Source organism: Myxocyprinus asiaticus, chromosome 23 (genome assembly GCF_019703515.2).
Source record: "Myxocyprinus asiaticus isolate MX2 ecotype Aquarium Trade chromosome 23, UBuf_Myxa_2, whole genome shotgun sequence".
NCBI classification, from domain to species: domain Eukaryota; kingdom Metazoa; phylum Chordata; class Actinopteri; order Cypriniformes; family Catostomidae; genus Myxocyprinus; species Myxocyprinus asiaticus.
The window spans coordinates 18,401,436-18,415,080 of NC_059366.1; the positions used below are offsets into that span (position 1 = coordinate 18,401,436).

A 13,645-nucleotide genomic window follows, 5' to 3' on the forward strand; every position below is an offset into this window, starting at 1 on the left:
TCACCCAGTAATGTAAGATTTGTTTCCAGTCTCTCGGCAGATTCAAGCAGAAGCTCTTCTCTGTTTTCAATGCTGGTCTCGGCAAACTCATGTCTCTTCAACCAGACTTTGTATTCCTGCTCTTCCAAAACCTGTCAATCATACGCCGACAATTTCCTTTATGATTGTATTGCACAGCTTGCATAAGCAGCACATAAGATGCACATGTTCATATAAACAGTGTAACACTGCGCATGTAAGCAATGCAGTAATGCATAGCAGAAGCGAAGCTACAAGTAGACCTATTTAATAACACCATTTTTTTCAATACAGGCCTTTTGTATTCCATGTTTGAAATAAAAATATCTTTCTGGCTTGAAGCATGTTACATACGCAGTGACAGGCATCCAAACAGCACTTTCTATTCAGTAAATCCTGATCCAGACCATTTAAGCAGTTTATGGCAACACTTTGGGGTTTGTTTTGGTTCGTTCTGTATCCAGTAGATTAATTACTATTTGGATGTAAATATGATCATTGAAGAACAAGATTGTAGTAGTTCTCAATAGTCCACTCCTGAAAACCATTTTATAATTTATGGCTGTTATCTATGGAACAAAGTTATTAAGTAAAAGTTTACATTTCACCTATTTCAAGGTGCATTTCATAACGTATTTCAAGACGTTTTCATGTTAAGGTGCATTACCTGTTGTTTTTCAAGGCACATTTCATGTTGTTTTTATTTTACATACATGCATTTTGTGCCCTATTTATGTATTTGAACTCACTTTTTATTGTACTTTTACTTGCAACATTTCACAGTTTAAAATTATTTCATGATGTTTTTTTCATTTTCATTTAATTTCAAGGTGTCTTTCATGATTATTTCAATTAAAGATTTTTAATTTAAAGATATACTGCATATCATTTTTCTATTTTCCAAGAGTAAATGAAAACATTTTCAACATTATTTTAAATATATATACATACATATGTGTGTGTGTGTGTGTGTGTGTGTGTATATATATATATATATATATGTATAGGTATATGTGTGTGTATATGTGTACATGCAGTATAAACTTTTGTCTGTTTAATTCCTCTGCTGTTATCAAAGGACTTACTCAATGTGGTAACCCATAAATCAAGTTATGTATCCACAATCTACTGTATAACAGAGGCCTGTTTTTGTTTTCTAGTCTCCAGTGTTTTCACTCGCATTGGCGTATTTTCTTAGTGGATAATGTGATGTTTAGCATATTAAATTTGTAAAAAAAAAACAAACAAAAAACATGTGAATCCAAAGTGCCGATACTTTAGAGAATCGTGATGACCATTTTTTGACAGTGCCTTACTCGTCAAAGTTTAAGGAGTGGGCTGGGATGACATGAACTGACGTTAGTTACGTTGATATCATTAACTACTTTGAACTGATGAACCTGGACTCATTTTTACTACAACTAACACTTAAAGTGGTTGTTGTTCTCCATCTGGAACGCTCATATTGGTAGTTTCTTATGAAGACCGTAACTAGAAAAAAGTCCAATTGCAATTAGGATTATCTTGGCACCACCCAGTGGTTAGTTAGGATAACTGTGGATAGAGCCGCAGCTCGGTTATGCAGCTAAATGCTGTCAGTGTGAAAGCACAATGCATGCTACTCTCAGATCAAGTTTGACATTCAAGTATGCAGACAGATGATAATAAAAGTTGCAGAGAGGGGAAGTGAAAGAGAAAGGTGTACTTTTTTAGCCACACAGAGAGTGCGTAGTCCCTCTCTTGCATACTGGTCCAGGTGTCTCTGTGTCCGCTCTATAACCTCCCTAGAGATACCATCTTCACCTGCAAAACCATGTACACATACAAGTCAAAACAGAGAGATATGCATACCATGTTCAAGGTGAAAAATGTTTAACAATGAGATGATATTGCATCCAACTATACATAACAAGTTACACATATTTAAAGGGATAGTTCACCCAAAAATTAACATTTTGTCATCATTTCCTCAACCTCATGCTGTTCCAACAACATATTATTTTAATTCTTCCATGAAAGACAAAAATTAGATGTTAGGCATGGAAACAGAAGCACAGACATTCTGCCTAAGGTTTCCTTTTGTGTATCATGGAAGAAACAAATGCAGGGTTGGAATGGGGGTAAACGACAAAACGGGTGAACTATTCCTTTAGTGAGACTTCACCTCTCATACCTTCATCAGCCAGCTCCATGATAACATTATCAGCTCCTTTAGTGTACACCACCACCTCTCCAGTGAAGGGATGCCGCACTACCACAGACATCCTCTTGCGTGCAGAATGAAACGGTAGTACATGTAACAGAGGGATGGTGAGTGGCCCAGTGCCTGGAACAGCCACAAGGATTTGCTCTGGGGACCGGCCCAGCAGAGTGCACCCATAAGCCTTTGCTGCTTGCACCAATGCTGCCTCATCTGGACTCTCTGCCTCATACAGCAACTCTTCTGCCTCATCCTCATCATCACTGTCAGTCTCATCAGCACCATCATCTTTGGCCTGCTGTAAGTCCTCCACATTCTCTCCCCATGCCCCACTGTGCATCAGTGCCGGAGTCGAGGGGGAGGAGGAAGTGTTTGAAGAGGCGCAAATGGGTGTGGTAGGTGACTGTGGAGTCGTGATGAGTGTTTGTGGAGCAAAGTAAGATGTTGAACGACACCGGAAGAAGAGTTTCTTGGTCAGGCTAGAAGGGGTGTCTGTACTATGGTTTGGTGAATATGGAAAGCTAGGCAGATTCAGTTTCTGCAACAGGGCCTTCTTCTCCTCCAGAAAGCGCAGGGGAGTGCGGACCACAGGCATCTGAACCTGATATCATATTGTATATTCACATATATGCATAGAAACACAGACACACACCATGTCTCCAGTCACTTTAGGTGGCACAAGCAGTGTTGCCAATATGGGGAATTTATCACCAAATTTAGCTAATTTTTCATGGTTGCTGCGGCTTTTAATGATGTTTTGCGACAAGGAGCTATTTTGGCTATATTTATATATACACGCAAAGTCATAATATATGATAAAATCCAATCAGAGGCAGGTGCATATGGAGTCATTTGCATCAAGGAATTTGTCTGTTGCCCAAACTGATTCATTTTAATAATAATAATAAAAAATAAAAAAAAATGATTAAAATTGTGATTGGCCCACACTTAATTGGTGAACTTGTTTTATGCTCTTTTTATAAGCTTTTATAATATATACACACATAATGTATGTAGGCCTATATATAGTGTGTTTATAGTGTGACTGTGAAAAATTTTGACTTTTTAGGGTGGTTCTGGAGATTTTCTAAGGGAGGAGTTTGGCAACACAGGGCACAAGCAGTCATCACTTTCATAATCCATAAGGTATATTACAGTTCATACTGTCTAAAAGCTGGCATGCTTATTTATTTAGGAATATTTTGGTCATAATTTCAATTTTGCTGATACAGGAATTAGAAAACCTGTAATTAGTTGAATAAAGCTACTTATTGTACAGGGAACTCTCTAACTTGGATGCATTGCTAAATTAACATTTTATATTAACAATATTAGGCCAGCTCTGTTGTTGATTCACTCGTTTAAAAGATCATTTGAGATTCTTTAGTTAGCTAGTTCATCAAAAATGTGTAAAAGCGAAAATTAATAAATGTTAAGCAAAAACCTTTTTAGAACGACTGAAAAAAAAAAACATTGCTTACCAGTATAATCTTGGGATTTTAAGAATTGATACTGATTCTTAACCAGTGCTAATGCATAGTATTTATTTCATGTCAATACATTGAAGACGCAAATTTCTGCTCAGGTGGTCATAATTACATGGTATAAGTGACCAGCAATTTTGCAATATCCACTGAAGGGCTTATGTTCAGCTTTAAATGGTTTACATATTATGTAAATTTGATTTTTTAACTATAAAACGGTAGACTAAAGTAATAAAAAACACATGTTAGGTGAGGCATGAATTTGTATTTATAGGGATAGTTCACCCAAAAATGAGCTCTGTAGGTCCATTCAAGGAAAGTGAATGGTGGCCAAAACTTAGAAGCACATAAAGGCATCATAAAAGTCATCCATATCCAAATCCATGTCTTCAGAAGCGATATGATAGGTGTGGGTGAGAAACAGATCAATATTTAAGTTCTTTTTAATATAAATCTTCACTTTCACATTCTTCTTTTGTCTTTTTGGTGATTCTTCATGCATATCGGTACCTACTGGTCAAAGGTGGAGATTTATAGTAAAAAAGGACTTGCCATAAAGGTCTCACCCACACCCATCACATCACTTCTGAAGATATGGATTTAAACACTGGAGTCGTATGGATTACTTTTATGCTGCTTTTATGTGCTTTGTGGAGCTTCAAAAGTTTGGCATCCATTCACTTGCATTGTATGGACCTACAGAGCTGAAATACTCTTCTAAAAATCATAATTTATGTTCAGCAGAAAGAAAGTCATAAACATCTGGGAAGGCATGAGGGTGAATAAATGAGAGAATTTCCAATTTTGGGTGAACTATTCCTTTAATTTGATTTTGGGAGAAATCAGCTGAATAAGGAAAAAAAAAGTCTTGGATCGTACCATGTGTCTTGGCTGAGTGGGTGAGGAAACTACCACAGTGTTGCATACAGCCAGAGCAAGAAAGAAGTCCAGGATGTGTGAGAGTTCAGCAGCTTCCTGTCGGTGAGGGGAACACATTGGGGAAGACAAGGCACCCAGCCTCACCTGTAACTGAGGGTCTGGAACAACAGCACACTCCTATAGGAAACATGTAAAGTGTTTATAAATCACAGCACTGAGATCAGATTGTTTTGTAAAATGGCCACTAAACTGTATATTTGACTGTTGTCTTTATGTTACGCCCCCATTAGTCTAGGGGTGATGAAGGGGCATAAACATAAACTGGGGCAGATTAGGTAGAGCAATCTCCTACTAAATAAACTCAGGAAGACCACGAAACAAAGGCTTGAAGTGCAATCACCAAAGTGTTTACTAGTGCTTGAAGATATTTACATATTTACTATGGCATCAAACATGATCCAACAAAACAATCATTACAAAAAGAGAAAAAAAAAGATTGCCCAAGCAAAGAACCAAACAAAACCCATAAGCCAGTTAGCTGAAGTCAGGGAAGTCTACCTTATTAAACAGAAACACAACAAAATAAAATCTACCTACTCTGACTAAAACAAAAAGTACAATAGCTGGCAAACATGCCTTACCTGATGTTTCTAATATGAAGCACTACGTGATGCAAAATGTGCTGGGCCCCTGACCAGTTCCCAATTAAAAAAAAATAAAAAAATAAAAACACAATTCTAAAATGTCAGAAGACCTAGTCCAATAACGAGAGGAAGCAAAGTATGGAGCAGTACAAAAAAAAAAAAAAAAAAAAAAAACACACATGCACAAACAATCCAGCCAGCCAAACAAGCTAATATCTTCCGCCATCTTGGATCTTTATATAGGGTTGGAAGATCTCAGGTCCCCACACGTAACTGGTTACTGGTCAAGAGCCTGCCTGTGATTGGCTGAAGCAGGTAGGCACCTGTAGCAGGGAATGCACACAAATACAAGAAAATACCACAAGATATGCCTGGAGGGCGTAACACCATGGTAACGTACTGTAGAGGTCTACATTCCCGATTAGATTTCTTGTGGTGCGGGACTAAATGTACGAGCTGAAGGCTGTCATGCTGAATTCTGAATCCTAGTATGGTTTTGGTCAGAGGTAGGTAGGTGTAGGAGTAGGCTTTAGATATAGTGACCAATAAGGTAGCAAGGAGTAAAAATCTGGTGGGGAGTCAGATTTCAGCACAAGAGCGACATACATGCTTTGTGGCCAGATTTTGGAACAGAGATGGTTGGCGTTGAAACCGTTGTTAGTAAACGACATACTGTTCCTACATGGTTATTTAAAATAGTTTTTTTTACACTTAATTTTATTTTACAGTATACAGTTTTCATTTAACGTTCATACGTATAGGCCTACTTTTGAGTGACAAAGAGGACCCATTAAACCTAAACATGAAAAGACAAACAAACTATGTTGAGATATAATGATACTGTATAAGAAACAGCTCACAACTGTCTTGCGAGAAAGTTGTATTGAAGATAAATATGTTATCTTACTAATCCCAAAAATAGAGTAACTTGGATTCGCGGATTAATAATAAAACACAAATTAATACTGTAATGTTTTTGCAGTGCTCGTCTTATAAGGCCAATTGTTTTCTAAGTTGTAATGTCCTATTTTTCCTAGTGGAAGCTTTAAGCTAGTCTCCAAGATCATAATAAAAATCAGTTGAATTCATTATTTTATGTCCATTGATTTATTTGGTAAGAGGCTGTGTAATAAGCAGGATAATACACAGTCAGCCAGTCATTATTGCAAAATAAACCCTCTCAAACCCTTTCTTGTTGGTTTCTGATCTCCCAGTCAGGGTTTATCTTGCAATAATGACCAGATGGCTGAACATTATCCCTTACATACACAACTGCATTTCTGTGTGTCTGTGACAATAAATACTTGTTGAGGTGTGGCACAGTGAATTACACTGAAATTAATGGATGCCTAATACAGCTTGGAAAAGTAATAAAGTGAAGAAAAAGTACAATAAATGCAAAAGATAGCAGTGTGTTTCTCACCATGGTGCTGCTGAAAGCTCCAGGTGTGTGTCTGCGGAGTGTGTCATGGGGGGAATGTGTGTCAGATTCTGCAGTGAGGGTATTGAGGGACACTGAACTCCGGTTGCAGCTGAGTGATTTACAGCTCAGAGACTTTCTGCTAGAGCGTGATCTCAGGGTGTGAGAGGGATCTGCATCACCACAGGCCTGCTCATACTGTTCCAGAGATACCGCTAAAGACACACACCCAAACACGGTAAAGACCATACCACAAATAAATATATAAAAGGAGTAGTCCACCCAAAAATGAACAGCCTGTCATTATTCACTTCAAACCTGTATGCTGTTTTTTTTCTCTCTCCATGTAACACAAAATGAGAATTTTGAAGTATTTTCACATAGATCTTTCTGTAAAAGGTTTGAGAGCTGCATTAAAGGTAAAGATTATCAGTAAATAAAGACTTAATTTCTCACATAACACCATTATATGGCTTAAAATAACTTGGGATATAGCGCACTAACCATATAGTACTACCTTTGCTATTTGTGATGTTTTTAATGCTTTTTGGGAGTTTAACAGCCCGCACCTAATCAGAGATGTTTGTACATGATTTTGCCTTTCTATTAACTATTTTCAGAATGCAAAGCGAAACGAAATGCTTTAAAAGTTTTAGACTTTATGAAGTAATTTAAGCTTCATGTTAAAATATGTTTTATTTTTTTTTTTAAATATGAACCAGTATACAAATGTACAGTATATATTCAATTATTAAATAAATAAAATGCCACTGTGTAAATTTCTTTTATTTCAACTCCCTTATTAGAATCAAGCGAATTTACAGGAAAATAACACAAGCATTAGCTAGTTTCAAACAGAATGCCAGGGATTTAAATGTTTTTAAAAGTTTATTATAATAACTAAAGCCTTTATAAAATCACAGAATTTTTGTTCATGGAACCAGAGCAACCTGCAGATTTATGACGTATGGTCCGGTTCTGGCCCGCTTGGCAGTGAAGTGTCCATCAGTTGAACCATATGGAAATGCTCATTTAAAGGGCCCTTCGAAGCAGCTATTTATGAGCCCTTTGGTTTAGAACGACCTTTCAACATGGCGGCCACAATCGTTCACCCTTCGAAGTGCCCTTCGGAGGCGGATTTATCCCGTATGGAACGCAGGGAATGTAATCAGTGTTGTAGCGTTTCTCTATAAATGAACATTATGTTTTCTGCATACACCGTGATAGTGTGCTAAAGTACAGAATGAAAATAAGCACTGGTCTCCTTGTTTCATACCAACCTACAATTACGTCAATGGTTGCCAGGAAAGCAGATTCAGCTGACTCACCAGCACACATGGTATGTTATGTACTTTAGGCTAATGTGTTTACAGAGTGTGTTATGATTTAATTTCAAATAAAAAATATGTCCAAAGGTCCGAAATATCCCACGATCCACAACGTGAAGATTTATGAACTCAAATATGTAAACAAAGTTTTGTTTACAAGTTTTTACTAACAGTAATTCATTAACAGCAATTATTCCACGGGTCTGTTGAATGCTTGATTCTGATTGGTTGCAATTATTTTCCAGTAAACGCACGGCTGTGAAGTAGTTCCAGGTCTTGCTCGCACAAATTATTTAAGTTATTTCAAAAGATCCCTACAGGCTACCACAGCAAAATAACCATATAAAACAAAGACATTGGCTAGAGTAGATTGGTTAAGAATGTCAAAAAATGTCTATAACATCCTACATTTATTAAAATTTTGGTTGAAAACACCCTCGCTCGCCCTCGTCTCGCCCGCACTTACACACGCTCACACACATACATACACACGTGCACACGCGCACACACAGACACGCAAAGTCAGCACACCCCCACCACTCACTGGGATTGTAAATAGTTGTTTAGCAATGCAAAAGCTGTACAAGAATGGCAACACTCGCCGCAGCTGAGACTTAAACTTACACTTTGGCAATGTGATGTTATTCCTGACGGGAGCCACTTTAAACACAGGTAATTCCAAACGCAAGCTCTCTCAGTTTCTATCTTTCTCTCGCTCACACATGCACGCGCACACACACACACATACACACACACACACTACCTTGTTACTCCATTGAAGAAAAGCAGTGCCGTTACTAGTTCTAAAGTGACATTTTCGAACTAGTAACAAAGGCTCGGTCTGTATTAAAGCAAGACGCTGAATCCGTGGCGGAAGAAAGTAGTCCCATTAACAAGAGTGTTTTAGGGACGAAAACCAGAAAATGTCTCGAGATAAAACCCTGAAAGATGTCTTAAGGTGTGGTAACCGTGGTATAAGAGGAATAATTAAATCTGCTGCACGTCGTGACCGCATTACCACCTCGGGTGTGCATTATTTTTCAATAATTAAATGGTCCGTCATCAATTATTCCTTACTTAAATAATTCACAAATTCATACTAAACATAGCCTAAATGTAATAGCTCAGTGGTAAAGACGCTGGCTACCACCCCTGGAGTTCGCTAGTTCGAATCCCAGGGCATGCTGAGTGACTCCAGCCAGGTCTCCTAAGCAACCAAATTTGCCTGGTTGCTAGGGAGGGTAGAGTCACATGGGGTAACCTCCTCATGATCGCTATAATGTGGTTCGATCTTGGTAGGGCGCGTGGTGAGTTGAGCGTGGATGCCGCGGTGGGTGGCGTAAAGCCTCCACACACGCTATGTCTCCGTGGCAACACGCTCAACAAGCCACGTGATAAGATGCGTGGGTTGACGATCTCAGCTGCGGAGGCAACTGGGATTCGTCCTCCGCCACCCGGACTGAGGCGAATCACTACGTGACCACGAGGACTTAAAAGCACATTGGGAATTGGCCATTCCAAAATTGGGAAAAAAAATAAATACATTTACACCGAACTAATATTTTAAGAGGAAAATGCCAATACTTTAATTTCTTACATTTTATAATTTTAATTATATTTAAAGAGTAGGCTACATGCAAATATATTTGGAGTCCTCTACATGCGCTTTGCGCCATTAACGTTAACAATTAATCGATTAATTGATTGTTCATTTCCACAACGATCGATTATGAAAATGTCAGAAAACTGACATCCCTAATGTGGAGATTCTTCAAAAAAAAATTCTGTTTTGTGTTCAACAGACAAAAAGCACACAGGTTTGGAATGAAATGAGGGTGAGTAAATAAAAATTAAATAATGACAGAATTTTCCTTTTTGGGTGAAATATTCCTTTAAACCTCTGAACAATACAATATCTGATACGAAATTCACAACTTATTTCGAGCAGGAATAATCGTTCCGAGAATTAGCCAGCCATAAATCAATTTCATTTATCATATCCATTATTTTTATTAAAAGACAACATCTTTTACAGTGATCATTATAACTGGCACATGCTGAAATGAAGCAAACTGACCGTTCTCATGGTGAGGGTACTCAGTTCCTGCTACAGTACACCGACGGAACAACATGCGGTTCTCTGTAAGGGTTCCAGTCTTGTCGGAGAAAAGATACTGGATCTGTCCCAGGTCTTCTGTGATGTTCAGCGCTCTGCACTGCACTCCTGTGTCCAGTCGTGGGTTGTACAGATCTAAATCATTCTGGATAAAATAAATCTGTCCCAGCTTCACAATCTCTATAGACACATAGAGGGAGATTGGAATCAGCACCTGCAACACAGAAAACAACAGGAGGGAGAAAGGGGAGTGCATTATGAGGTATTCTGAGCACATTCTTGAGTACAAACATTCATACTCATCTATTTAAAGCTGCACTATGTAACTGTGCTCTCAAGCGACATCTGTGGTTGAAACTTAAAATTGCTAGCAATTTGCGGAAGAATACATCACGTCAGTCGTGTTCTGGCACTGCTCTTCTGGCAGATGAATCTCCCAATTTGAGCTTAACTGGACATCGTCTGTGTGTGATCATGACTGGAGCCAGAGTCATAATGTGCTGTTTTCATGTTGACATTACGTTATACAATTAAACATTTGAAACAGAAATATTGCTTGCATTGATGAAGATAAACAACACTCTTATTTACATAATTGAATGAATTTTACACTTAAATCACTTTTCTGACACTACACTCAATGCACTTCTAAATAGAGAACAGGGGACTCTCCTCAGCCACCACTAGTATATCTTAATATGATTATTCAAGTGTTTTATCTACTATTAATGTTTGAATTGTACTACATTTTTCAATTTAAGAGGTTAAACTCTTGGCTGATACGAGTTCAATAGAAGACTATTATTTTTATACTATATTGTCCAGCCTCAGTTACTATAATAGCATATAACAGTAACACGTAAATTAAAAACATAAAACGAGGATTCAATAATGATGGGGATAAAATATACTTTATTAAACATAAAATAAGCTTAAATATGCAATATAATAATTACAAGAAGTCAATTTCAGAAGGCATACATATTAAACATGTCACAGTAACTTCACCGGACAACGTAGATACATCGCGATCGGTTAACACACGAGTAAGGTTCAATTCAAAAAAGCATGACAAGCAATATAAGCTTCAACAACCTACCAGAAAACATATCCACGCATTATAGCAGGTAAACAACTTCGCCAAACGGCTAACAGATAAACATCCATCAAGACAGCAGTGATGCGTGTTACTGAACTGAAATGAACAGTGTAGTTAGTTTCTCCAGCCGGAACATGAGACAGCCGGTACTTCTTTCCTGTGTGTGCAAACATGACGGAATGACGCAAAGATGAACTACATAAGCCATCGATTTTGCGCCAAATCGAATCAGACAGCTCAAAATACAAATCATATTTATAGGCTTAAAGTAGTGAATCGGGGTAAGGTAAGGACATTGTTTTGAACATTGATTGTATATGTACTCAATCAATAATTGCAATTTGTTCATTTTTAACCAAAAAATCTTACATAGTGCAGCTTTAACTGAAGGACTGATTTGTGAACTATTTGAATGAACGATGGACCTGATGTACCAATATCTAATATTAGTATGTGAAAAAAGAACAATTCATGCCAATTTGAAAGAGCTAATGAAGAGATGACAAGAAATGATGGGGAATGAGCTAGAATGGAATTGGGAAAATAACAGAAATCAGACTCAAATTTATGTCGCCTGCATGAGCACCACAACTCTAACTCTTTTCAACAAAAAAGGCGGCAGTGCTTGCACTCAACTGGTGCTCAGCAGGGGGAGTCTGCAGATAACATTGCCACTAGAGAGTATAATGACAAAGTTACTAAATTGCGCGCACGCAGGCACGCACGCGCACGCGCACACGCACACGCGCACACGCACACACGCACACGCACACACGCACACGCACACGCACACGCACACACGCACACGCACACGCACACACACAGCATCACAGTCTTTGTTTTACTCTTAATTTTGAGAACAATTAATCCAAAGTAATTTAATTTAGCGTATTTATGCCAACATGAGCTGGCTTTGATGTAACAATTACAAGATATTTAAATAAACAGTGAATAAAATTCATAACACCTGCAGTATGTAAAGAGGATTTGTTGAATAATGGTTTAAAAAGAAGGTGATTTTAATTACAAAATATGTATGTTTACTATTGCAGTTATTATTTGTAAATGTGAAAAATGCACAGACGACATGACTTGATTTTAAAGGAATAGTTCACCCAAAAATTATAATTCTTTCATCATTTACTCACCTTTATGCCATCTCAAACTCGTATGATATGATGTAAATATCCACACAATGCAAGTCAATGGGGTCTTAAACTATCAAGAGTCTAGAAGGACATAAAGGTAGCATAAAGGTTATCCATACAATTTGAGTGGTTTAATCCAGCACTGTGCATGTACAGAGCTCTCTGCATGCCTTAAGCGCTAGGAAGTGTAATTGAGCTTCAAATCATGATCGCCCAGGAGACTGCAGTAGGCAAGATTTACAGTATAGTGAAAAATGAGTTACATTTTGATCTCACCCAAAACTGACCGTATTTCTTCAGAAGACATGGATTAAACCACTCGAGTTGTATGGATTACCTTTATGCTGCCTTTATGTCCTTTTTGGAGCACGAACATGTAAGACCCCGTTGACTTGCGTTGTATGGACAAAAAAACCTAATTTCACTCACAAAATATCTTTGTGTTCCACAGAACAAAGAAAGTCACACGAGTTTGAGGCGGCATAAAGAGTAAATAATGAGAGAATTATAATTTTTGGGTGAACTATCCCTGTAATAAATAGTATGTGAAATATATATATATATATATCTATCTCCAAAACTAATATACTAGAGTTTTTTGCTTGTAAATAGGGTTCCATATGCCTTTAATACAAAAACAGTGTAATTACACTAAATATATTTTTAAAATAGCTTGCCTCCTCATTTCAGAAGTCACCACACACCACTGATGTTTATACAGTGAATCTAGTTGTACTGTATGTGTGTGTGTAAAAGTCAGATGTTCCCACCCACTATCATTCACCTGCAGAACAATGATCATAGTCCAGAACATGTAAAAGCCTGCTAGGGCTGGGGGTGTATCATCAGGAATCATGAAGATGGTATCCTTTAGTCCACTCAACCAATGACCATGACCTAAAAAACAATGACACTTTAGCTATTAACCACATAGCGAAAACTAAAAATTCACTAAAGTTTGCATTGAAGTAAGAAAAAACATTGTTTAGTGTTAAAAATAAGTAATTATATAATTAATAAAATAAGTAAAGTTAAGTAATTATGTGTATATCAGATGTTTAAATTGCGCTGTGTTAATTTGATGTTATTGTAGATTGGTATATGTCTCATCACTGTCACGACTGCTATGTTGATCGGAACTGCACCCAAGAATTTCACACACCATTGCACTTGTGTATATGGCTGTGTGACAATAAAGTGATTTGATTTGATTTTAAAAACAACGCAAGCTTCTCTCATGCACATGCAATGGACATCAACATTTTTTACTGAAAACAGATTTAAGTTTCGGGTTGTTTCTCACCAAAAC

The 13,645-nt window shown here is 37.5% G+C and overlaps 1 protein-coding gene across 3 annotated transcripts in view; it reads right to left on the bottom strand.

Annotated features, from left to right (window-relative positions):
* LOC127414269 (phospholipid-transporting ATPase VD-like) overlaps positions 1-13,645 on the bottom strand; it is a 41,139-nt gene that overhangs the window by 12,319 nt on the left and 15,175 nt on the right. For all 3 annotated transcript variants that reach the window (XM_051652185.1, XM_051652184.1, XM_051652186.1), the window contains 7 exons: positions 13,121-13,233; positions 10,051-10,303; positions 6,649-6,860; positions 4,582-4,758; positions 2,192-2,819; positions 1,724-1,821; positions 5-131 (listed from right to left, as the gene is read on the bottom strand). In XM_051652185.1, coding sequence (XP_051508145.1) covers positions 5-131; positions 1,724-1,821; positions 2,192-2,819; positions 4,582-4,758; positions 6,649-6,860; positions 10,051-10,303; positions 13,121-13,233 — 1,608 coding nt within the window. The remainder of the gene's footprint in view (positions 1-4; positions 132-1,723; positions 1,822-2,191; positions 2,820-4,581; positions 4,759-6,648; positions 6,861-10,050; positions 10,304-13,120; positions 13,234-13,645) is intronic.